This window comes from Lagopus leucura, unplaced genomic scaffold, assembly GCF_019238085.1.
Source record: "Lagopus leucura isolate 7727_CA_CO unplaced genomic scaffold, USGS_WTPT01 Super-Scaffold_100002, whole genome shotgun sequence".
Classification (NCBI taxonomy): Eukaryota; Metazoa; Chordata; class Aves; order Galliformes; family Phasianidae; genus Lagopus; species Lagopus leucura.
Window position 1 is genome coordinate 66,845,879 of NW_024962263.1, and position 26,213 is coordinate 66,872,091.

General features: G+C 37.0%; 2 protein-coding genes across 5 annotated transcripts in view; one reads left to right on the forward strand and one right to left on the reverse strand.

The window, feature by feature from the left end:
* Window positions 1–9,194, reverse strand: DECR1 (2,4-dienoyl-CoA reductase 1). The gene is made up of 10 exons (XM_042869963.1): window positions 9,081–9,194; window positions 7,514–7,716; window positions 6,603–6,660; window positions 6,338–6,424; window positions 6,043–6,190; window positions 3,995–4,094; window positions 2,865–2,937; window positions 675–821; window positions 289–351; window positions 1–194 (listed from the first exon to the last, which is right to left on the reverse strand). The coding sequence occupies exons 1-10, from the start codon at window positions 9,150–9,152 to the stop codon at window positions 135–137; spliced, it is 1,011 nt and encodes a 336-aa protein (XP_042725897.1). The 5' UTR covers window positions 9,153–9,194; the 3' UTR covers window positions 1–134.
* The window catches only part of NBN (nibrin), a 24,941-nt gene continuing 7,655 nt past the window's right edge, over window positions 8,928–26,213 (forward strand). Inside the window, exons 1-12 of one of the 4 annotated variants that reach the window (XM_042869956.1) lie at window positions 11,287–11,474; window positions 12,849–12,982; window positions 13,552–13,697; window positions 14,574–14,733; window positions 16,140–16,243; window positions 18,086–18,203; window positions 18,477–18,667; window positions 19,440–19,540; window positions 21,983–22,121; window positions 22,560–22,823; window positions 23,081–23,510; window positions 25,871–25,960. In XM_042869956.1, the coding sequence (XP_042725890.1) occupies window positions 11,444–11,474; window positions 12,849–12,982; window positions 13,552–13,697; window positions 14,574–14,733; window positions 16,140–16,243; window positions 18,086–18,203; window positions 18,477–18,667; window positions 19,440–19,540; window positions 21,983–22,121; window positions 22,560–22,823; window positions 23,081–23,510; window positions 25,871–25,960 (1,908 nt within the window). In that variant the 5' untranslated portion in view covers window positions 11,287–11,443. Of the gene's footprint in view, window positions 9,010–11,285; window positions 11,475–12,848; window positions 12,983–13,551; window positions 13,698–14,573; window positions 14,734–16,139; window positions 16,244–18,085; window positions 18,204–18,476; window positions 18,668–19,439; window positions 19,541–21,982; window positions 22,122–22,559; window positions 22,824–23,080; window positions 23,511–25,870; window positions 25,961–26,213 lie in introns of those variants that run through there. The other 3 variants (XM_042869957.1, XM_042869959.1, XM_042869958.1) reach the window with 3 other exon arrangements.

A 26,213-nucleotide genomic window follows, 5' to 3' on the forward strand; every position in this document is an offset into this window, starting at 1 on the left:
TGAAGACTTGGAAATATTTTACTGCAATCAACGTACAAAGATTTTGAAGTCCACTTTCTCATTTGGTTATTTCTAAGTATTTATGAATTAGTAGTGGTTTATTTCCAGAAGTCAACGTCACACAGTTAGGCACTTTAAGAGCCTTTTGTTTTCCTGATCATTGCTTCCATCATATCCCACTGCTCCTTGGTAACCTAAAAAAAAGAAAACAGCATTTTATTGGGATTTCATATAATAATTACACATCCAAATACTTGAACAGAAAATAGCAGGCAAGAAGTTCAGTACCTTTTTCAAATCATTGAATTCTCCTGCCATAGAAACATATTCTCCGCCATCCATTCTAATAACCTAGAGAAAGCATAAGAGGTGTATTTAGCAACAGCATTTTTTCTGTTGCATTCCCTTGTTCTAAACATTTGTAATGATTGAAATCAAGCAAATTCCAAACACACTCAAAATGGTGCAATTCAATCTTTTTTTTTTTTCCTCCAAGTTTTTGAAGGTGCTTAGAAAGGTTAATAATTAGAAGATTAATCACGATTTCAAATTTCAAAGTAATTTACTTCTTTCATTTCTGAAATACTGTAATGTAACAGACACTTGAAAAAAAATTCAGAAAAACTCAGACCATCATCAGGTTGGCTGTAGAAATGGAATCAACTGTAACTTACTGCTCCATTAACCCAGCTTGCATAGTCACTGCAGAAATAGGCAGCGAGGTTTGCAATTTCTTCAACAGTTCCCAGGCGGCCACAGGGAATCCTCTCAATCATTTTCTTCTCAAACATGCCAGTTGGGTCAAGGCGGCTAAAAGCACCCTGAGAATTAAGAGAAACAGATGAAGAGTTTTAACTCCATCAGACATCAAAACCATAGAGAGATTTAAGCTTAACATGGAAGTTAATGTTTGTGAGCAAACAGCCTACGTCATCTTTGTCAGCAGGATTTTAAAAAAAGTACAAAAGAAAAAATAATTTACTTCTATTGCACCAGTATGCATCTACACTGGGTGGCCAGCTAGAATTTAACACCTGTTTGGGAGAGGCACACAAACAAAAGTGGTTACTTTCCCAAAACGCCTTTAGTATAATAATATGCTATTCGTAAAAGGGAGAGAAAGAGTAGCAAAGTTACAGAAAGAAAATAATATGCAACATAAAGGACAACTGAAGAGCAAAAAGGAAAAAACACCCAAATTGTTGCATTGGCTAACGAATTAAACTAAGTTGCTCTATGCTTCTAATATCTGAATAGCTTAGAACAGCATGGGAAATGGAAGTTTTCTGAGTCTTCCCAGCTCCTAGACAAAGAAACAATTCCTCAAGCAGCATCAGGAACATTTATCTTAGGTTACTGCAGTTGTTAAAGTGTACTCTAATTCAACTAACTACAGCTCCACTCAGGTCATTTAAGCCCTCAATGGCCATGTTTTTAAATGGCAGTTTATAAACTTAGTAGTATTGCTCTCGTATGCTTCTTCCCTTTCCCTCTGATTTCCAGCAGCGTTTTCTAAAGACACAGAAGTAACCCGTAAAGCAGAAAGTCTTGATTTTGCAATATGATTTTTAAGTAAAGCCAGTTCATAGTTTTAGCTTCCAGAGAAATTTTAACTTGGAACTAGTATGATAAATGCAATGCTTTATAGAGAAAACAGAGCTTATCGAGGGGAAATATGCTATTAAATCAGAAGCATTAACGGGAAGTAGCAATCTGGACGTTTAAAGTATTTAACTTGCCAAAAATTCTAAGAATCTATAAAACAAACTCATCTTGCTATATGATATAGCAGATGCTGAAAATTTATACAGATTCAAAAAGGAATAGGACAGAGGAATAGGATTAAAAAAAAAAACAAAAATCCATCAAGATAACTACATTATGAAGAGTTGTATATATCAAACTCTTCGTGCCACAGACTACCACAGGCTGGAAACAAAAGAATAGTTATTACATGCTTTTATTATACCTTTGGCCACAAGTCTACCGGGTACAAGGCCTGGAGAGCTTTCAGTCTGATCCTGTAATGTCATTTTAACAACATTGCTGATACTGTCACTTATCTATCCTTGCAGTCAAGAAAGCTAAAGATGAGCTATCTGGAATAGCATGGAAAACTGACAAAACAGAAATGTAGCAATGCACATTTTTGCACACGCGCCCCCAAAACAACAGTAAAAAAAAAGAAAATAATCAAGAAGTACTATACAGATAGTTGAAATATGATTATTAGCTGTTACTGCTCATAACTGTAATATTTGGACTCTGAAGGGGATTCATCTCTCTCTTCTTGCAGCACTCATCCCTTCTTCTTCTTCCTGCTCCAGATGGTCTAGATTAATTCCTTTAAACCCTCCAGTCCTCCTTTTCACTCATATCAAAGCTTCACATGTCCTTGATACCTTATGTTTTCCTCTTTCTAGTTATGTGGTTTTCAACAAAACTAGTGAGTTTCTGTTCTCAAAGACCTAAAAAAAGACTCTGAAATTTTGGAATTGAGATACTTTGTTTAAAGAATCAGGAGTTCAAATAGAAATAGGCACTTGTACTCCATCAAGAACTCGCTTCACTTGAGAAATAATGTATAGTCTCAAATGCATACAGAAGAAAATAAATTAAAATATTTTGGCATGTACTTCTTTGAAGCATTCAAAAAAAAAAAAGTTTGTGTTATATTAGTATAGTAACATTCTATTTTATAAACTAATTATTGAACAAGTTATTTACCATTATTCCAGCACAACCTTGGACTTCCAAAGAACTTATACTCCAATTTGGTGGTTATAGAAAAGATTAGACTACCTTAAGTGCAAGCCTGTACTACAAAGCATATTGAAGGCTGTGTTTCACTTCATGCTATGTACCTTTGTTTTTATTGGACCTGGTTGAATCACATTGAATCTCATGCCATATTTACCCCACTCGGCTGCAAGAGACCTAAAAATGCATTAAAAAATGCATCAATATTTTAAACACGTTATTTTAATAATGCTATTAATAAATAAACAACCAAATCTTATGTGCGAATACTAAAATTTGAGTCCTCAAACAGGCATTTCCACTTAAGGGGTTCTGATGTTTTTCTTAAGAACAACAACATTTCAGAAGTAACAAAACAAAACCACAACCAGAAACACAAGAACACTGATTTAGGAGATGCAGTTCAACTTTCTTGTATTGCCTCTAACACTTCTGGGTTCTATGAGAGTTTTTCCAACTCACAAACCCGCAGGAAAAAAATACATCTTTAGTCATAGTGTTGTTTTAAAGCAAATTTACACGCTTAACAGGCTCACTATACTGGCTAAGTACCACAGTCCATGCAAGTTAATGGGCAAAAGTAGGCAGTCATAAAGAACAGCTCTGCCAAACACAAAAAAGTTACATAACAGCCAACTCTAAGAGAGACAAATTGAGCAACCACTGGAGAGGAGTGGGCAAAGAAGTGGGAAATATATGCAGGTGATGAGGGAAAAAAAAAAAAAAATGCACCCCAGTGGGAATGCTGCTCCTATAGCAGCAATTGACATAAGACGTTATAAAACTATAACTTATTCCCAAATGCATCAGATGCTTTCCAGAGCCATTGCAAATAGAACTACTTCAACCAAAGAAACACTGACTCCATTGTTATTCTCTTCTTCTAACCACTGAAAATGGCTTTTGGCTGATTTTGTTCCATTCAAAAGTAATAGAGGGGAAAAAAGAAAAAAACGCTCACCATGAAAACTCCTAATGATAACATTTGCTTCTACAAAATACATGCACTCACATTTTCACTTTTTTGCCATGATAAAAATTATCACAATAATAGCAGTTACCACTTCATTCTGAAAGAAGCTGTCAGTATATCATTTTGTTGCAAGGATAATAGAGGCTGGAAGGTTCTCTTATCACACTGCATGGGAGGACTACATTAATTGTAACAACTAGCTCTGTTTTTATATTATCCTATCGCATGGATGTGTAAAGCAACTTTTTGTCTATTACTCACTTGCTCAGTGCTTCTACACCAGCTTTGGCAGAGGCACTTGGCAACACAAATCCTGAACCACTCTCTGCATAAATGGTTGTAATAGAAAGGAATGCGGCTCCTGGAAGTTGCAACAATATTAATAAACAAAAAACAACACACACAAAGATCAAACTTAGATAATAAGTTAAAAAGCAAGCTCAGTGGTACAGAAGTTTGCAGTTTCAGTGTAAGGGATGCCATCTGCTGAGTTGAAAAAAGACTTTCAGAAGAACTAGTCTTTCTCCCCCTTCAGTTTCCCCTATTCTGAATGTTAGTTGTTCCACAGACATGAAAACGGGCCTATTTTAGGCTATTAAAGCCTAACTTCAGACTTCTACTGATAATGGGCTCAGGCTAAACAGAGCTGTATTGAATGAACCTAACACAGAAGCAAGGATAATAAAATTACAGCCCATAAGTTTGAAGTACACTTCAATTCACACATATATTTTATTTCCAAAGTTTACACTCATAAAAAGGAAAACACCTAAGCAATTTACTCTTCTCACTTTGTGAGTGAGAATGCATAAATAATACACTAGCAGATTACAAACCTCTTTTACATGTCACTGCAAACTTACAGTCCAAAAACAGTGCTCTTCTATTATTTATTAAAGAACATTTAATACAGGTCACCCTGCAGTCCTACAGTATGTGCTTTGTAACTACCAGATGTATAGCATTCTGATAGAGAGTCTTAAAATGTTTGCATTGGGTAGAATTTCTATCACTTCAGAAATTAAGGTCTCTGCTCAAATTAAAAAAAATAAAAAAGCAAACAAGAAACAAGAAAATGAAAGCAGATAATGAAAGGACAAACAGATACATTTTTGCAAGTAAATCAAGCGTGTATCTAAAAACAAACAAACAAAAGTCTTTGCATAAAAGATGCTTACATACAAAATCCCCTAGAAAGAAGGCATGCAAGAAACAGCAAGAGAAATTTCTGTGTTTTGTAAGCTTAGTAGAGAAGTAAAGAGAGACAGCATGAAAGTGAATGAACTTCTATAGCTTGCAGAATTTGAAGGCAGAAGTAGCAAAAGTAGTTTTAATTCAAGAGCAAAAGCGACACATTTTTAAAGCTATATTTTACATTACTATAAGGATATGCTGTAAGCATCCATTAGGCCACAGAACAAACTGTGAACATATTTGCTAGAATGATGCAATGAAGCAGAGCTGGGGATGGAACATTAAGTAAGAATGAAATACCTCATCAAATGACCAAAACTATTACAGACTTGCAGAAATACACATACAACATTAAGTTTATATTGTTACTATCAATACAGTACAAACTTTATAGGAAGTACAAAGCACTGAGTACATTTTGAGAGTTTACTCTGGAGTCAGAAGAATACAGTGCAAATACTAAAGGTTTAATTCAGCACAGTGGATGTACCTAGAGAACATCATTTGTAGGGCCATGTGAAAAATCATAACCTGCCTTACCACTTGAAATACTATTTGATGGTACCATATTAGATGATCTTTAAGGTCCCTTTCAACCCAAGCCATTCTATGATTATATGACACCAATTAAAAAAAAAAAAAAAAGCCTCAAAGGTAGTATTCTCTAGCACCATTAGCCCAATACTACAGTTGTGAATTTTAATTACTTATACATGTACAAGTCTAGGAGGAAAATGTTAAGTTATATTCTTTCTTGTTGTTCATTTAAATAAATAAATGTCACATGCTGAGCTTCTTAACGAAACCAACACAGATACAGAAGACCTGGGAGAAATAACATATGCTTTAAGCAAAGTTTCTTCAGTCTTACAAATGTTTTGCAATTACTGTAAATTCTGCAAACAGATTTTCAAACAACCTCTATATTCTGGGTCCAACCTTAAGAGCAGACTCAGTGGTAAAATAATTGCTAACCAGTCCTGCTGTTTGATTTTTAAGCGTTGCTTCTTTCATACTCACAAAACTGGCTATTACACATAAGCACTGTAAGGGAAGGAAAGCAAGTAACAGTATGCTACAAGGCTTAGGTACTACTTAATGTAAATTGAAGATACCTTTTTGTGCTTTAATGAGTTCCTTTCCAATTTCCAAAGTTACGAAGGCGGTACCGTTAAGTACAATATCAGTTATAGTTTTCCATGCATTAGCAGAAAGTCGTTCAGAAGGGGAAATAAAGTTCCCTGCTGCGTTGTTTATCACAACCTGAAACACAAGCAGTTAATTAAAAATAACCCTTCCTTAGAGAAGGTCTCTCTAGATTAGATACATTTTCCATTACAGTGATTTCCTTCGTACTTACTCAGAGCATTTTCAAAGACAGAAGTTGTTCACTTTGTCTACAACACTTACATTAGGATGCCCTGCCACTTGAATTAATTCAGCAACAGCATTCTTAACAGAAGCTGGATCTCTCACATCACACTGGATGGCATGGACCTGTATAACAATAGAAGGGCAGCCTTAAGACTTCAAATGCTTATCCCACAAATTAAACAATCCCCCAGAACCATATAAATGCATTAAAAAAAAAAAACAAAAAACTATACCCATTTAATGTGTAATTATTAAATAATAGTAGTTATTAAAATAAAATTCCCAGTCCTATAAAATTTACCTTATTCCCTGTTTTAGAAGAAATTTCTTCCGCCGTTCCTTTCAAAACATCAAGCTTTCTAGAAATAATCATATATCAGTGAATTTCAATTAAATGCAATTACAATTCAGAAAAATAAAAAGCTGATTAATCCTTTCTTAGCAGACATCAGCTAAGTTTTAAAAAGTGATGCGTATGTTTGTGCATAGTGAAAGTTTTCATGAAAACAGCTTAAAAATGAAAATATTTAGTTACTAATTTTCTGATAGTTAATCAAAAATCTAATACCTTCTGTTCATTACTACTTAAAAGTAACTAAGAAACGACAAAGGAAGAAGAACAATCTTAGCTAACTTACTACATTTGATTAGTTTAAGTACTTTCCTATTCAGTACATCATGATAATAAACCCAGCTTTATCTACTGCTCTGCTAATACTTTGCAAGGGCCAGGTTTCAAGTATCTAAATTGCTACTTGGAAGAATGTCAGAACACTAATTTTGTTTCCAAAATGAAACTGCTTTTCTTGTTTTTATTATATCTTTAACAGAACTGTATAAATATTATCTTTGTTAAGAGGAATTATTTTAATTCTTTATTGCTATTAAAATCTGTATTACAAACACCCATATTAATACAGAAATGACCAATAACATGCATTTCAATTTTGTGCTCTCTTTTATGCTTTAGTGGGATTTATGTCTAATATTCTGGCTTGTTTATTTTTCTGCCCCAACACACAAGATTTTTCAAAGTCTTCTCATCAGGTCTTCAGTATTTCCCATGCTACACTCTAATTTAAAAGTGAACAGTGTAAATAAATTAACCAGAGTAAATAAATTAACAGAGTTTATCCAGCTTGCCAAGAAAAGAAACCAGATCCATTCAGCACTCAACACTAAAAGCTCTAAAACGTGTTCATTAATATTTACCGGCTTGCTATGACACACACAGCACCCAAACTGGATAAAGCTGTTGTCATGCCTTTGCCAATCCCAGTACCTCCACCAGTTATAAATGCCACCTTCCCTTGAAAGGAATTTGGTGGCAACATCACTTTTTGAAGAGGTGAAAAGAATGCAGCTTGTGGAGCTTTGCTCTCTTGCAGCAGCACATTTGGTCCATGGCTGAAGAACTGAAAGAAAGAAAAAAGAAGAAAAAAAAAAATCCATTTCCATTTACAGGACCCCTAATAAAGATTAGATTTGCTCGTGAAAGTAACAATTTTATAGCTATCTTCCTGTTACACAAACTGAATACAAAAATGATTAGCTTGCATTTATGTTGAAGTTACTAAAAGCGCACCATAGCATAAAACAAATCCTAAACTGATAAAGTAAGTAATCCTCAAATACTAGAGTACATCCTCAAACTGAATGACATGACATGGCACAGCAGCATTACGTAAACAGTTAAGAAATTCACAAATTACTTGGAATGTGAAAGTTATCTCAATCTGGAACTGAAAACATTTCTAAATACAGCAAAGTTCGGTTATTTGTTTAAGTGAGAAAAATTAGAAGAACTTAAGCTATATTTATCTTTTCCAATACTAATTTGTAATTGAATCTTTAATGCGTCCTTTTGACTACACAAGCTTGTAGTATAATTTTAGGAAAACTTCGTGTTTACTTTTATACATCACTGCTCATAAAAACATAACATTGTTATGCCAACGGGAAATGCGTTGAAGGAGAAAAGGCTACTTTAAAACAGTACAAATAGAACAATAAATAGCTTGTGGCTTGTACAAACTCCCCTTTGCAACACTGAAATTAACAGGTGACGCTCTCAGCAACAGCCGAATAGTCTATTAGCTGGAGTCGAGGTGCCACTGGGACTCTCTTTCCATCAGGTCAATGGATAAACTCTCCAAAGGGGTTTGGTAGCGATGGACACAGCCCCCTCCTTTGCTCACCACCACAGAGATTTCGCAAGCAGCTCCTGCTGAAGGAGGCAGATAGAAAGCAGGCCAGAGAGCACGGGGTATTGCACCAAAGTTAATAAACGACTCAAAGCATCGAGCCCACGTGTTAAAGCAGTCTGCTGGGGGACTCGTCACTACTTTGCACAAAGGGCTTCCTTGAGAAGATTTGTTCCAAGTTATCATTCCAGCACTTAATGCCAGGATTCTAAATTAAACTACAGGCATAAAGAAAGGCATAAAGAAACCAGGCAACGTGAACAGGAGAAAAAACAAACTCCCCCGTACCCACGTGGTGGAAGCAAATCACTAAGTTACCACAAAAGGCTCCCTCGGAGGAAGTCTTTCCTAAGAAGGCACGCCCCCACGAAGCGGCGGTGGCACCGCTCCGACCTTTCACCCAGATGGCATGGTGCGCTCCTGCAGCAGATACCGGCGAGCCCGAAGGAGAGCGGGGAGAAACAGGCAGGAGGCGCGTCCCAGGGAGCACGGGGCGCTGAGAGGGTATGGGGGTACCACAGCCCTGAGAATTTCTCGGCCCACCCTCAGCTCTATGAGAGCGGGCGGCGGCTTACCCGTCTCGTGCCGGAGAAGCGGATCGAGCCATTGCCGCGGAGAGCGGTCCGGCCGATCATTGCCGCCGCCATCTTGTGCTCCGGAGGTGGGGGTGTGCGGTGGGGCGGTGCGGAGCGGCCGTCTCCCGGCTCCTCTCAGCGCTGCCCGGCCGCGGGAGGGGCGCTTCTGCCTCTGCAGCTGGAGCGGGCGGGGCGGCGAGTACGGGTGTGCAGCGCCCCTCCGGCCTGGGCTTCTGCCGTCACCTCGAAATACGTGCTGTTAGAAAGATACTGACGCTTTGGTTTTAGCTTTGGGTGCTACTTCGGAGTATAGGAAGGATTTAAGAATACTTACATTCAAGCACCCAGTCTCTGGTTGAGAACAAGTTGGGAGGTTTACAGGGCAGAAAATACCCATTTTTTTTATTTTTAATTTTGTGGGGTAACCTGAGCAATTGTAAGAATGTAAATGTAACATCTGTAGGTGAAAAACAAGTCATTAAAAGCAGTAACAGTTAAAGCATTGTCTGAAAGCATCTAACCAACACTAGTCTTCTGCAGGGATAATTGCCTCAATAACGTGTTGCAGAAATGCCATGAGAAAATCAGTATCTAAGTGTTGGCAATGATTCAGGTTTTCAAGGTCCTGGCCAGGTGTGACAATGGTTGTAAACTTGGATTCCTATAGTTTCTGCTGTTCAAAGTACCCCAGTGAAAGAAACAGCCCCTCATGATAAAGTTTAGAAATAGTCCAAGAAGCTGTTGATACAAAAGGGTACTAAGAAAAAAATCCCCAGGCGAGTGTGAGTATCAAGGAGAAAGCAAGTGCAGTGAAGACATGGTGATGGTGAAGGTCTGTGTTTCTGTTCAGGGTAAAAGATGAATGCTGGATCACCTCAAAGTTCTATTTAGATACTGTTTCACTCGGTTTGATGGACTTTGGTGCTAATTCACAAATTAATATATTGAGTTAAGCTGGTTGCCTATATGGGTATCTGAAAGGCCTCTTTCTGTGCTGGTCGTCACTGAGGAAATTAAGTTTTGAACCCTGAGGAAAATAAAGGAATATGTGGAGAACCAAAAATTTAAAGAACAAGCATTCCTTTGATCAATCAGGATTGGAGAGCAGTGAGAAAGTCAAGAAGTCTAGAAAGTATATGGGAATCAATAGGAAAATGATAGCAGAAGATAAAATTGGATAAATGCAGGGAAATTGAGGGTACAAATATTATAATATGGTTTACAGGATTCATACAGTTTCTTATGATGATCATTTGTCATATGAGATTGTTATCACAAAAGCCAAGCCAAAAGGATAAATAAGCCAGAAAAATGATAATGAACTGTACAGAGAATATTGAAGTACCATTATACAAAGCTGAAATATTACCTCATCTATGATACACCATAGATTTTTGGTCGCCCTAGTGCAAAATGGAAGTTGCAAAATTATGAGGAACTGAAAAAATGAGTAAGGGCAATGAAGAAAACGTGTTCCAAAAAGTATTAAGGAACTGGGGTCATTTATTTCAGAGGAAATGCAGGAGAGAAAATATTAAAAGGGAACATTTAAGGACAAAGAATGCTTGAAGTCATCATGTATGGAGGTTAGGGCCGCAAAGATGATCAGAGGACTGAAGCACCTCCCCTGTGAGGACAGGCTGAGAGAGCTGGGGCTCTGGGGGACCTTATAGCAGCCTTCCAGTACCTGAAGGGGATCTGCCAGAAGGCTCGAGGATATTTTATATGGGCAGGCAGCAACAGGACAAGGGGAAGTGGCTTTAAACTGGAAAAGAGTAGATTTAGGCTACATGTTAGGAAGAAATTCTTTACTGTGAGGGTGGTGAGACACTGGAACAGGTTGCCCAGTGAGGCTGTGGATGTGCCCCTTTCCTGGAAGCATTCAAGGCCCGGCTGGATGGAGCAGTGAGCAACCTGGTGTAGAGGGAGGTGACCCTGCCTATAGCAGGGGGTTGGAACTACGTGATCTTAAAGGTCCCTTCCGACCCAAACCATTCTATGATTCTATCACACAAATTAAGATTCCACCAAAATAACATTCCTGATTCACATCTCCGATAGAAAGGCTCAGCCCCAGGCCCAGCAGCGCACCCCTCACTGGCACGGGCCGAGCCCTCCTCGTGTCGCCGCGCATGCCTGCTGGTGCCGGCTGTAGTGGCAGCATCGGCTGTGCCGCCCGCCCGCCCGCCGCCATGCGGCGCTCCCTGCTCTCGCTGCACGGCCGGGCGCGATAGCCGGGTGGACGGCAAAGAAACACTGGCTCTCGGTTACCGGCCCGGCCGCCGGCAGGGCGGAGAGCACCGGGAACCGCAGCTCCGCGGGGAACCGCAGCTCGTCACCGCGGAGCTCCCGCCGGTCTCAGGATGTGGAAGCTGGTGCCCGCCGCAGGACCAGGTGAGGGCACTGCGGGTCTGGGGCCCTTCCGCGCCTCTCCCGCGCCTGGGCTCGGGCCGGCCTTTACCACCTCCTGCTTGGGAAGCTGCTCGCCTAGAGGCTCGACTTTCGCTTTCCATTCTAGAAACCGGTAGGGCTCCCTTTTTCACTGAAACCCTGATCGCGGAGGCCATGTCCTGTTACCGTTGCTGGCGATAGTGCAGACGTGCCGTTACCTTTGCTGGTGATGCGTCCCAGCGTTGCTGCAGCCAGTGGGGTCAGCGAGGTGCTTCCTCGCTGAGCCCAGAGGCAGAGGTCTCTCAGTCTCTTCTTCCAGGGACGATGGCTGACTTTGTACAGACTTTTATTTTTTACTTGATGTTTCAGGGACTCAGTGTTGAACTTGAAACTTTGTGGTTTTTTTTGAATGCAGTTTTCAGACAGTCATCACTGCACTGTTGTTCCTCAGTTTCTTTATCCATAGCTTTATCCATAGTTTTGATTTATTGACCAACTTTGAAGACTATTGTTTCATAATGCAAAAGCAGCTTTTTCACTTGAATGCTTTCTCTTTCTTATAAAAGGCAGTCACAACACCGCTGTATCTCTTTTTTCTTGCTTACTTCATTGGGAGTGACTTAAGGATGCTTGGGGTGCATCTTAGTGAGAGCATTATCTATTTGTACTGAAATGAACAGAGTTTGATCTCTTACTGTGTAGAAACCACATTGGTATCGTCATTGTAGTCAGGATGATGAGTTCTGCATTGTTCTTATTTGGACAGTTATCTGTATTAGAATATCGTCTCTAATTCATTCATTTTTATCAAGAAAAGCTTCTGAATCACTGCTTATAGGTGACCCATGCCTTTTGGATGTCTTCGAGCCATGCACTCTTAAATGATCTAGATGACAAAAGCTGCATCATAAGTCAGAGACCAAACTTCCTAAGTATCTATCTGATTTACAATGCAGGTCTTTCAGCACCCTTTAGGGAGGCATTTTTGTCTGAAACACTTAAATTAGTCCCTAAGTTATATACTGCTAGTAAGTTATGTACTTGTAAAATTTGTGTTTTTGTACTTCTGTGAAGAAATAATGCGAGATAAAAGAAATAAGGTATTATGTAAGGTAATATGTAATACCATTGGTTTTGCTACTACTTCTTTTTTTGTTTGTTTTAATTATGAAATCCTATCCTTTCATATCAGACAGAGGAAGAAACAGGTTTAGTCTAAAAATTAAATGCATGATTGTGATCAGGCTAATAAATGATACATGACAAGGTATAGACAAGGATTGGATACTTTACAAACTTCTGAATTGATCCTAAGAACTTTGAATGTTTTGGAGTTTCTTGTAAATTGATATTTTTCTATCTCTTGTTTATTTTTAGGAGAGCCATTTCGACTTTTAGTTGGTACTGAATATGTTGTTGGACGCAAAAATTGTGCTATTTTAATTCAGGATGATCAGTCAATCAGTCGAAGTCATGCAGTTCTGACAGTAAGTCAGCCTGAAACAACCCATGTAAGTAACCAGCATTTTACTGCATTAAAAATACACAGCATTGTTAACTCAGAATACCATGACAGTACAGCTGGAGTAGAACCATTGAACATCTGCCTTTTCTTAGTCTTGATATTTTTTTTTTTTAATTCCCCTGGGTTGCTTGTCTGTACTGATAAATCCATACTGATAAATCCGTTGACATAGTTCTAATGATCCAAGGTCCTATTTGGGCATTTTTCTCAGAGTGAAAATTGATTAGAAATTTGTATTAAAGTAACCACAGCGGGAACATCATGCAATTACATTTCAGTTTGTAGAAGAACTTTAGAACTTGGTTCTGGAAAGTGCTTCCATTTTATTATTGTGGACTTGATTCTGTTATGCGTGTTTCACTCCACATCATTAATTCTGTATTTGTTTAGGGGAATGTGGAAAAGAAAAATGTTCCAAAGAGAATCAGCAGGCAGCACTTCAGTATTGATTACATATTGCAATTTCTCTGGATATTTTGAAGCCAATCAACCAGAATCTCTTTTATGTAACCTGTTTCTGATGAACTACCAAGGCTTATTTATGTTTATTTTCAGAGCCAGTCTGTTTCAGTCCCTGTGTTAACAATCAAAGACACCTCCAAGTATGGTACTTCTGTTAATGGGTCAAAATTGAGTGGCACTTCAAGGACTTTGCAGTCTGGTGACAGAGTAAATTTTGGAGTCTTTGAGAGCAAGTTTAGGTAAGAGGTACTCAGGCTGACAATAAACTACTAAGTGGAAAATAACAGCTTTCAAAAAGAGTGTTTTAGCACATCATACAATATGATGAGTGATAGAACACTAAGGGAATTTACCTCTTGAGTTTTTAGAAAGCAGAGGGAACAAATAATACTTTCCTGTGTTCTGCATCCTGCTTCTGAAACCCTCTTTTAGTACATATTTTTTTAATAATTCATTTTGAAATTATTTTAATTTATTAAGTAGTTTATTTATTATGTAGTTTATTTGTCGTTGGTGTTTTAAAAGATGTGTCACATCATGACTTCCATGATTGATATGATTATAAAAATATTTTCTCCTTTGTAGCCTACGCCAAATCAAATCACAGAGTTTGATGTTCTGTAATTGTAAATGGATGATCTACAAATAACAACAGGTGTATGTTCAAGTGTAAGAGCAGTCTCAGAAAAAAGTTTCTTGAACTTGCATTCTACAAAACTCATGTCTTTCACATGCTAATCTGTTAATGAACTGTTCTGTTGAGCATACTTCTTGCTTTTGGGAATACGTGCTGGATTTCATCCAGTGTTTCTGGTTCTCGAACCTTGCAGTGTTCTTCAAGCACTGATTCTGATAAGGGTGTGTGCTCTTTCTTGAGATCAAAAGTCTCAAGAATAAACATTTGAAACATCAAATCAAAATTCTGCTTATTTTTCTCTATAAAAATCAGTTATTTACTTTCATCAGGACAATTTGAAGCACAGTGTAAGAATCACAGGGGTCTCTATTTATTTATTGGAATTCTGTGTGAGACAGAAGTGATTCATAAGATAGCTTTGTTTATCACAATGCTACTACAATTACTAAAGCATTTCTCTTTTACTTGTTCTTTGCAGAGTGGAATATGAATCTTTAGTCGTCTGCTCCTCATGTTTAGATGTTGCTCAGAAAACTGCTTTAAATGAAGCCATCCAGCAGCTTGGAGGTCTTGTTGTGAATGAATGGACAAAAGAATGCACTCACCTTATAATGGCATCAGTAAAAGTTACTGTTAAGGTATGTTGAGTTTTCTTGTTAATGTGAAATCTAGACCTGCTCAAGATTGTGGCAAAGCTTTGTTTTATTTTAGTTAGACAGCATTTTCCTCTGTGAAGTCAATTCTTCCAACTTCATGAAGAGATGCGTGTTGGAGGGAAAGAAAATGGAAAAAAATTTAAAAAAAGGTTAACTAAGGGAGTGAGAAGAGGATGGGGACAGAAAGGTGTCTCTCTGGCCTAAATGCCATTTTAAAATGAAATAAAAATGGAACAGGGGAAAAAGTTGTATTTGAAAATTAAGAAATTTAGAGAAATGAAGAAAAACCTTTTTTCCTCCCTCTCAGTGTTGCTGTAGCACTTGTGGGAAATCCTATCCGTCATTAAAAAAAGGTGACCTTATTGATTGGTTGGTTCTTTTGTGTATGCAGATGTTCTCTTCATTTGTTTGTTTTTTCTGGTCTTTCTTTTACCACTTTGTTAAATTTCTCACCGATCCAGTTCCACAGTTCATGAATATATTGAGTCTCCTCCCACTGTGCTGTAGCTCCCTCTCCTGACTGTGCCTTTCATACAGCGGTACAGTAATTAGGATCAGAGAGCTCACTTGGAGGAAAAGCTAACATCAGCCTACTGGGGGTATTGGGATGGTTAAAAAAGAACAACAACCTTTGCATTTTTTTTTCTTTCTAAGTTAATAGAAACATTAAAGTTTACATTATTCTAGTTGTGTAAGATAAATCTGTCTAATCAGACAGTATTTGCTTAGGTTTTAATCATTTTAAGTATTTGCCTAAGGTAGAGGGTTGGGGTTTGGTATATGCTGTTGATTTTGTGGTTTTTTTTTTTCATTGTTACTGATGTTTTCTACTTTTAAATGGAGGACAGAGTTTTTAGTATTCATCTTGCTTATCATCGTCTTTCTTTTAGTTTTTTTATGTTAACTTTCAGGTAGTTTCATAGAAGTGCACTGTATTTGAGGAGAATGCTTAGCCTTTACAATTTAACTGATTATATCCAGTATAACTGTACAAATTGAGTATTAATGTTTATTTAGTCACTTTGTAGACAAAAAGAATCAAAAAGACAATAAACCAACCAAACAACAACAGCAACAATATACTATGACTGCTTCGTGTACTGGAGCTTTAGTTCTCTTGAAGACTGTTGCTGATTTTTCATTAGTTGCCATATATAATTTCAGTGACAGCAGCTAAAAGGTGTGCTGTTAGAGGTAAAATTGACATTTTTTTACCATAGCAAAATCAAGTACAGCTATATCTGTGCGAAGCTGTTCATATCACACAGATGTGATTTGATGTGTACAGATGGCTGTGTGATCTAAGATATTATAAAGCTACAGTCATTTGAACCATATTCTAGTTAGGCTTTTTCTGTATGTTAAATACGTGTCTTCTCTCTTCTCAGACAATATGTGCTTTGATTTGTGGACGACCAATTGTAAAACCAGAGTTTTTTAATGAATTAATGAAAGCTGTTCAGTCCAGGCAACAATTGCCAACTCCTGAAAAGTAAGTATTGCTTTCAGTGTTACAGAATTAATTTTATGTGAGTTAGATTATCAAGTAATTGCACACTTACCCGCTGATATTTGGCAGAATATGTGAATTACAGTAGCTTTGTTTGTGGAAGAATGCCTACCGTTTTAATCTTTAGGCAATTTTCTTCTCATATCTAGACTCACAAGGTGAGCTCTTGGGTTTGATTATATGCTTAGAGATGTTAGTAGCTGTAGACAGGAGCTTGTTTTCAGAAAGGTTGCTATAGCAATCTCTATGGTGATGTGTTTGAAGCACCACAGAAACTCTTTTGGGAGTTGATAGATTAAAATGAAGAAAATTAGATTTGTGTGAAAGACACCATATTGACCCTGTTTCATTATAAAAAAATATTTTGTCCAGTAAACAGTTAGATTATGAGTTTAGTCATAGAATTGTAAAATTGTTTAGATTGGAAAAGACCTTCAAGATTATGAAGTCCAACCATCAATCCTACCTGACCTTCCACACTTCCTTCACTAAAACGTGTTCCTCAGCGCTACATCTACCTGTCTGTTGAATACCCCCAGAGTTGGGGGTTCCACCTCTTTGCTGGGCTACCTGTGGCAATGCTTGACCACTGTCTCAGTGAAAAAAATTACTTCTAATGTCCAACATAAACTTCCCTTGGCACATCTTGAGATCATTTTTTTGCATTCTGTCGCTTGTCACATGAGAAAAGAGCTTGTAAATTTTGATCAAAGCAGGTTAACTTGACCAAAATAACAGATTTTTCTTTTCTTTTCTTTTGAGAAAGTGAGACTAATGTGAGAATCAAATACTGTTAAAATAATTTGATAAGTGTATTTTTACTACGGAATAAATAATTGTTATTTTGGTCACTCTATTTATTCCAAAGGTACAAAAGATCATAATAGCCATTTGGTCATTCTGTGGTCCATGTAGAAAAGCATAAAATAATCCCTTTATTGTACGAGAGACTTTCATCTGAGTCTGTATTGCTATTATTTGTACCTTGAAAAGGTATGTGTTTGTTAATTGTGTGCATGAAGCTTGAGGAGTTATTTGGAAGAACATAAGAGGGTCATTTAAAATTAATCTTCACCGTGGTGTGTTGAGTCTGCTGTAGCAGAGAACGTGTGGCTCTGGGAGCCTGTAAGTACTGTTGCATTATCAGTAAAATGCTTGTCTTTATTCTAGAGGTGTTTTCTTATGATGAGTGCATGCTGTCATTAACTGGAGCTGAGATCACAGATCACAAAAGTTAAAATGTCAGATTAGAGTTTCTCTTCCACCTAATCTGAGCCCCAAGCACAGTATCATTTTCCTTGTACTGGACAAACACCAAGAAGCTGCAGAGTTGATCAGTTCAGTTCTCTATGCCCCCAGGAAAAAAAGTGTGCTTATTTTCTGTCACATTAATAGGCTGTCACACAGCATGATAGGACACGATGTTCTCTGTCCGATACAAGAGAAACAGGAGTGGCTGTCGCAAGTGAAGGGGAGTGGAAGCAATATGTTTGGGCAAGCACAGAATGAGATGGCAGTCTAGTTTGTCAGTGTTAGTGGAGAATGTAGATGTAGTTGATGTTTTAAGATTGGAAGGTTGAGTACTTTCCAAAAATTGTTCTTTTACTGAAGTAAGTGGAAGTGTTGGTCTAAGTTTAGATATTGAGAAATGAGAGGTTCTGTTTTCTCTTAATCCCTTGAAGAAATATTTCTATAAATAGCTTTAACAGAAAGAAAGCAGTGAAGTATTTTAACTTCCCAGCTTAAAGCTAAAACAGAAGGGACTATCAATCAGTACTGATACAAAAATCTCAATTTTGTAACTTTAATGTTTGGTTTTTACAGCTTTTATCCTTCAGTTGATGAGCCTTCCATTGGTATTGATAACATGGATTTAACTGGACGTCCTGAAAGGAAAAAAATATTCAGTGGAAAAACTTTTGTATTTCTGACTGCCAAGCAGGTAACTGGGCTTTACACTGCAAAGATGTTGGGGGACAGCTAAGCATATATTCTGTTTTCTCTGGATCCAGACTCATTCTGGGGCCATCAGGAAAGATTTCTGTGTATTTTATCTTTTTACAAGACAACAGCCTAATTAAGATCAAATGCAGGAGGAGAAACAGAACACATCACTTCTGCATTAATACATGAGCAATGAGATTTGTGCTGGTAGGTTAGCATACTTCTCAACAGACTGTATTTTAAGATTGTTTTAATTGTGTTCTTTTCTTAGCACAAGAAACTGGGTCCAGCAGTTGTTCTTGGAGGAGGAGAAGCAAAACTGATGACGGAGGGAAGAAAAGAAACTTCTTTACTGGTTTCTCCTGAAGTTTGTGTTGTTGATGTTGGGATGACAAACTCTCAGATCCTAGGATCTGAGTCCATGAGAAACTGGACTGATTCCATTCTGACTGTCTTGGAAAGGTGAATAGTTGTTCTCTTGCGCAGGAAGGGGATTGTTTAGAATTTCTGCAATTATTTTAGTCACTGTATTTGCATATGTATGAATACACTAGTATACTTAGATGGGCGTTGTTTTAATATGTAGCACAGTAACTAAAATTTCTTGAACCAGGAAAGAAAGGATTTGGCAGGTATAAATTCGGGTGGTTTTTTGGAGGCTTTTCTACTCATTGAGTTGGTTTGAAGTTAGAGAAGGCAAGCTCCCTTTCTGTTGTTTAGAGAAAGTTAAAAATGAATGTATTCTAAAAATGGGGGAATATATCATTTTTTTTTATTCTTTTTTCAATAGTCATACATATTTCATGTTTTCCATGAAATCCGGGGCACTTTGAGGCCATGTGGCTCCTTGCTGTCTATCTACTCGCATATATTGACTGTGAAAGGCCACTTGTGTTCTGTATAGATATATATAAATTATATATATGTATATTTTTTTTTTTTTTTCAGAGAGTAGTTACCTGTTTTGTAGATGTTAGTATTTTTGTAGTACTGTAATAAACAATCAAAGAAAACATAATCCCAAATCTTAACCTAATAGTTAAGTCTCGTCACTGTGAATTGCCCTGCTAAACAGAGAAAACATTTATGTTCAAGCTCTTCTCGTGGCTGTAGTACAGTAGCAGTGCGTGATGAGCATTTTGTATCTTGACATATATGTGCTTGTTTGCCTCTTCAGCTTTGAACCTGAGCTGAGAAGCTTATTTTTACATGTTGACTTTCTGTATGTTAACAGCAACAATCTCAGGGCTATTCCTGAAGCAGAAATTGGATTGGCAGTTATCTTCATGTCTACAGAAAGATACTGCAACCCTCAGAGGCAGCCTGATAACAAAGGTAACTGGAAGAAGGGTAGTGCTAAGTTAACAGCAGTGAAGAAGTAGCATTTCTTTTTGTACAGAGCATCAGGTGGTAATGCCAAGGTTCATTTATTTTGCAATACCACCAAAACAGAATGACACTGCATGAAAATTGTATGCTAATCTGAAAAGATAAATGTTTTCTCAACAGCTTGCTATAAGCTACATTGAAAATGATGTGACCTACAAGTGTAGATTTAATATTAAAAAGACCTAACTTCTAAAGTTAAAGTGAAAAACAGATGCAGTTATTTGACGTTTCAAGGAAAAATACTTCAAGACAACATTCTGAAGTTGGTAGTTTTAGTAGCTGCTAAATCAGTGTGTATAGTAGTTGTGAATTCTAAGCTATTCAATTCTTTAATGAAGAGACTGGGTTAATGAGTTATAACTCATAACTCATAGTTCAAAACCTAGAGAATAAGAACTAAATTAATTTGTAAAGGCTTGCTTTCTTTTGCACTCAGAAGAATTTTCTTTAGGGAAATCCCCTCCACCCGCACTTCCAGTTCAAAATCAAACCTAATCTTAAAGTAACAAGTCAAGACAGTGAGGCAGCATTGCCACATTTGCTGAAGTGACAGTATGGAGAATGTACATTTCATTTTTTGTCTTGAAACGTAAGTTATATTTGCCAATAGAGCAGCAGTGAAAGTCTTTGAGAGTCAGGTTATATATTTTTTTGGTCTAATTTTCTTTTCATGCTGCTTCCAAAATTGTTAGAGGGCAGTTTGTTACACATAATTCTGACAATTTCATAGAATAATTTTAGGTTCTGTTCTTTTCTACAAAGTGATAGATCAGGTAGTAAATCCTACAACTTAAGTGTAGGATTTTGGTTTTTTGTTGTTGTTGTTTAACTCAACTTTTACTTTTTTAACTTTACATATAAGAGCATTTCTTATTCTGAAATGTATTTTGAAGAGAGAAAGATACTGCAGCAGTACTGGCAGAGGCCTGATAAATGTTTTGATTGACTAGAGTTCTTGTATGAATGGTTTATATGTAGTCTGTTGTCTGTCCAGTGAAGTTTAGAAAACAACAGAAAATAAATGGATTCTCACGTTACATTTAATGCTATTAACACATCAGACAATTAAATAAATTAAAAAAATTGCCCCTCCTCATCACAACCTCCCTTCAGGAAGTTGTGGAGTGCAATGAGGTCTCCTCTGAGCCTCCTCTTCTCCAGACTAAACAATCCCAGCTCCCTCAGCTGCTCCTCATAAGACCTGTGCTCCTGAGCCCTCACCAGTTTTGTGGCTCAACAATGAATGTCAAGATACTGGTACCTTGCTCATCTAACTTTATAGTAATCATGTAAAAGCCTTTAAGATGTGGAAGCTCGAGAAAGAGGCCGAGATGTTTCTGTAGGTTATTCCTCTGTGGGTTACAGTGGCAGGAGAAAATACATGTATAAAATGTGTCATCTGAAAGAAGGGATAACGCTGGCACAGACTTAACAGAATGAGATGCAGGAAAATTGTAAGGGACTGAGTGGTATGTTGTAAAAAATAAATAAATAAATAACTAAATAATCTTTGGAAGGACAATGATGTGACATACATATTAAAATAGTTGACCTTAGTATCCTTTGTCTTAAAGAAGACAAAGAGAAGTGAAAGGGCAAACAATATAAAAGATGGTATATATACATTTCTTTTGGTCCTATAGAACAGTAATGCAAGTAAGTAAACAGAGCAGCAAGCAGTTTTTTATGGCACTCCTTTGGTGACCTAGTTATGGCCAGTTGGCCAAAGAAGACATTTATTGTGAGATATTTTGATAACAAACAGGAGTTCAGTATTTTTAGGGATAATCCCTAGGATGATGATTGTTGTTAACAGATGATTATACAAAAGTAAATGTAAACAGATGTTGGACTTCGTGCTCTGACAGTTTGGCAGATTTATATATCATGACCATAAAATTAAGTAGTTTTCCATAGCACTTCATTCTTATTTAAGCAAAATTCTGTTTCTTAATTCAGCAGAATATTTAACCAAAACCAAACCCTAGAATTTAGTCATTTAGAATCTGGTTTCTTCTAGTTGGGTTTTTGTTTGTTTACTTGTTTGATCTGCATGATTTTTTAAAATCTACATGATTTTTTAAAATCAAAACTGCGTGCATAGGCTCCCCAGGGAGGTGGTTGAGTCACCATACCTGAATGTGTTTAAAAACCATTTGGTTGTGGTGCTCAGAGACATGATTTAGCAGTGGGTTGTTAGGCTAGCATGGTTAGGCTGTGGTTGGACTTGATCTTGAAAGTCTTTTTCAACCTGAGCAATTCTATGATTCTGTGAATACCATTTTCCAAAAGTCTTACCTCATTAGTTAAGGTGGTTATGTGATATTACATGCAAAGAAAAACATCGGATATTAATCTTTTGATTCTTCTCTTGTGTTGATCTTGCAGCTGTAACTGCAAATGCTGCATCAGGAGCGGGGCCAGCCATTTCTCAGAGCTTGGCTGTGGATGAAACGATAATGCCAACAGCTGCTGCAGATAACAGTGCATTATATGTAGCTGATACAGAAATTGAAGAGCAGACATGGTAAAGTATGCATGAAAATAGTTTCTGAGCTAAAACTTGCAAATAATGCACTCTTGTGGTAGAGGGACTTCATCAGCGCCTTGGACAAAGGCACACAGTGTTCAAAATGGCACTTAGTAAATTGCTGTCAGTTGTCTGCAGTGAGCTGATTTCTGCTTTCAAGTGATAAGTAACAATACGGATTGATAAATAGGAATGTAGGTGTTGCCTATCTGATTATTTTAATTGTATTCAGAGTTTTTAAGCCATGAACCAATTTCATTACCAATGTAAGGTAAATATTTTAGCAGATTTTACAGTATCAGTTGTTAGCATAAATACATTGTTTATATTCAAAGAACAAGTGAGTTTTTTTTAAAGAGCAGTATTATGCAACATGTATAGCAGTGGTAACTTTTTGTGTTCACCTAATGCACGTGTTTTTTCTCTCTGCTATAGTATGGAGATAGAAAATAAGACTTTCCAGACAAAGAGGAGGGAAGAAGGGGCTTTCCAGCAAACTTCTGTAAAAGAGAACCCTAGCACAGGTGGCACTGCAAATACAGGAACATTGATATCTAAAGTGAACAGAACATCTGGGTTTAGTCAAAAAAATCATCCAGCATCTCCATCTAAAATTTTGGAAGGAGATAAACCTAGAGAGTGCACTCCACGTCAGCAGTCTAATTCAATTACAAATTACTTCCATGTTGCTAGGAAAAGGTAGGTTTTTGATATTACTTTTCTTATTGTTATGTTATTGCTGTTGCTGCATAGCTCAAGTGGTGTAAGTTTTATTCAAAACAGAGTTAATGAAAAGCTTCTGAAAAGAGAAAACTATTTCTCAAGAGTATTTACACTCAAACTTCACAGTGCCATCATTGAAACCTCAGGAAGCTGTTATGTTGCAGATCCAGCTAATCATATTCAAAGACATTTTTATAATTTATTTTTTATTTTGTAATTACTTTATGGCTAAGGGAAAGAGCTGAAGAAGAAGAAACATCTGTACCCAAACTAGCAAAACTGGAGAAAAGTCCGTTGCTGGTTTCCAAGTGCACTGAATCCTCAGCTTCATCAACGTGGGACAGTGAAAAAGAACAGCATCGAAAGGGAAATAACATCCAGCTTGGAAGGGAAACTAGTGAAATAGCGAGTGATAAAACTGACACTAAAATTACTTTTAGTGAAAATCCTGCACCAAAGAAAAGAAAGGAGTTAGGTGATGTATCTGAAGATTTAGAGACACTAGAGATGGTGTTTGAAAGCAGAGACTTAGACTGGGAAGAGCAAGCAGCAAATGGTGACCAGGAAGCTCAAAGCAATAAACGAAAGAGGAGATGTCTGGAAACCAAAGGCAGCGGAACAGAAGAAGGAAATACAAAGCAGAGAGATGAGAATGAAATGTTGGTAAGTTACATTCTTTTTACATGCCTGATTTTGAAGTTTATGACTGTGTTTGAAGGAAGCAAGGATTAAGGTTTAAGGATAAGGAAGGTTGTTCATAGCTTTACACCCATCTACTCTTTTTTTTAATTTTTATTTTTAATTTTAACACTGTTTCCTTGTGAATTGAAAACTGCTCATATTCTGAAGTTTTTCCTCTCTTTGCTCGAAGCAGTGCAAGCAGAATGGCAGAATATGTCAGTGGTTCAATAACTTCTCATGGCATGCATTGTTGTATTAATTGTAATGCTAATATATTAAATAATATGCAATTATATAAAGAATTTCCTGAAGAAACTTTATGGTGACCTCTTCTGTTGAACACCACAATAGCATCCAACACCTTTCAACTGGGAATCTCTAGATGTGACATGTAAGAGATCATTAGAATTCCAGCATGAGGCAATTCAAACCCTTCATGCCCATTTAAAATAAATAGTGCCACTAAGCAGTACGTGCAGAATGTCTGGTAAAGTATTGACAGACTCAATGTCACGTTTTAGAAAGTAGTTCAGAAGTTTTGAAAACATATCACTTGAAAGAAGAGTCGGGGGGTGAGGTGTGACTCATGTTTGTATCTGGTAACCAGATGCCAAACTTCAGAAGTTCCAAAATGTCAGCCTTCAGATTTATGTAGCTTCATCACAGTGTAAATACTCTCATTCCATATTCATTCCCCGGTTTGCAAATTGATGAGCCTTGCAAACTTAAAATTTAATCTAAAAAGTACATAATTTTAAAAGTATATTGCAGTTCAGTTTCTTTTTTTTCTTAATCTAAACATTTCTGTTTAATGGAAAATGGTTATTACCCTGTGAGAAGCAGAAATGTGAATTAGGCTAGAGAAGAGGATACATTATATTCATCATCTAGTAGCTAATAATTCCTTTTTTTTCAATTTTCTTTTTCAGGATAAGATATTTTTCTAAGAGAAATGTAGAAAAGCAGCCACTTTAGTGGGAGGGGGGAACTAAACCAAAGCAGTAACAAGAAAAAAGGAAAGATTTCTAGTTGAAAAATTCTAGAGCTCACTTCCAGCCAATTCTTACATGGTCTAAGCAGTATTTAAATACTGTAAGAAATAAATGCACAATTGAGTAGCTGGAGTTTGTAAGACAGCATTATCAATCATGCTTCCATAGTTGATACCAACTTGGTGCTCTTCTCCTGATACTTGAAATTGCGTCTGTGAATTTAGAACTTTGGTATAATTTTATAAACTTTTTTTTAATGTTTATAGCTGGCAGGTTTTTAAAGACAAGGAAATAATCTAATTGTGGAGTTGTTTCTTTGTTATTTTGTTTGGTTTATAATATCAGAGAGGAAGTACTTTCTGTTGGGTCTGACTGTACTGAGACTCTGAAATGGTTGCTTGGTATAGTCAGGCTTTTTTTATGATCTGAGAAGTTTTGCTCATCTGATCGTGTAGAGTCGTAAGGGAAGGAAAATTCTTAAGTATAACTGAATTGTTCTTTTATTATTTTAAGTATGCACACTAAATTTTTGCTGAGAAAAAGTCTTCTGGTAGATGCAGATGCCCCCTCTTTGGAAGCATTCAAGGCCACCTTAATAGGGCTGTGAGCAGCCTGGTCTAGAGGGAGCTGTCCCTGCCTATAGCAGGGGGTTGGAATTAGGTGATCTTAAGGTGCCTTCCAACCCAAACCATTCTATGATTCTGTGATTAATTAACAAAGATCTGTTTTCTTCAGATAAATTACTTTTTTTGTGAAATAGGAAGGGTTCATGATAAAGCCCCACAGGCACATTACCTGTTTTCTTTAAGCATAGAAACACTTTGCTTGTCTGACAAGACAGATGATGTGGATAACTGGCTTAAAATCTATGGGGTACATAAAGCTGACCTGATTGTCTTCAACCACTGAAAGCCATTTAGAAGAAGCAAAACAGATTTAACCTTCGAGATGAAAGCAACCATCAAAATGCTTTCCTGTCCTGGCAATGAAATTTACTTTCTACGCACACACACTTTAATGAAATTGAAAATTGTACTGTTTATTGTATTCATAAGCTTTCAAAGTATTTTGTAGAACGTGGCAGGACTTTGAAAACGTGCACAAAACATTTGCTACTTGTGTAAGAAAAAAACATGCCAGCAAAAAATCCTCATTTCTATCCCAAACCAGATTTACTGCAGTGTACATAAAACCGTATGATTTTCTAAGTACAAGCATGCCTCATTACAATTTATTTTCTATGTATTTATATTGATCTAAACATGCTTATTCCACAATAAAAGGCAGAAAGTGATTTTAACTAATTTATAGCTCTGTAATTTATGTTTAATTTTAACATTTAATCAATAGAGAAAAGATGAAGTTGGATCAGTTCTGACTCTGGAAGAGAAAAGTGAGATCAAGGAAGAATCATCGGTCTCAGTAAGAAACAAATTTATTGTAAGTTTTGTAACTTTGAGAATTGTTAAGAAAATACACAAAAATTTTGCTGTTAAGAACGTAGTACTGGGAAATCATAATTCAGGGTAAGGAATTCTGGAGATAGAACTCGTGAAAGTAATCACACTTAAATTTGAATAGTATGGGCCAATTACTTACTCTGTAAAGGCAGAACTGTTGTTTATGTTTACATAGAGTTGTTTTTTATGGATATGTGAGATTACAGGAACCTAGTGTAATTGTATTCACTTTT

What these genes read in the sequence shown, in the direction of transcription:
- DECR1 (XM_042869963.1), bottom strand. Translation starts at nt 9,152, where the DNA reads ATGGCGGCGGCAATGATCGGCCGGACCGCTCTCCGCGGCAATGGCTCG. An exon ending in GTGTGTGTCATAGCAAGCCG is followed by an intron (nt 6,661 to 7,513) that starts GTAAATATTAAT and finishes GATTATTTCTAG; the next exon opens with AAAGCTTGATGTTTTGAAAG. An exon ending in GGTGTAGAAGCACTGAGCAA is followed by an intron (nt 2,938 to 3,994) that starts GTGAGTAATAGA and finishes ATGCATTTTTAG; the next exon opens with GTCTCTTGCAGCCGAGTGGG.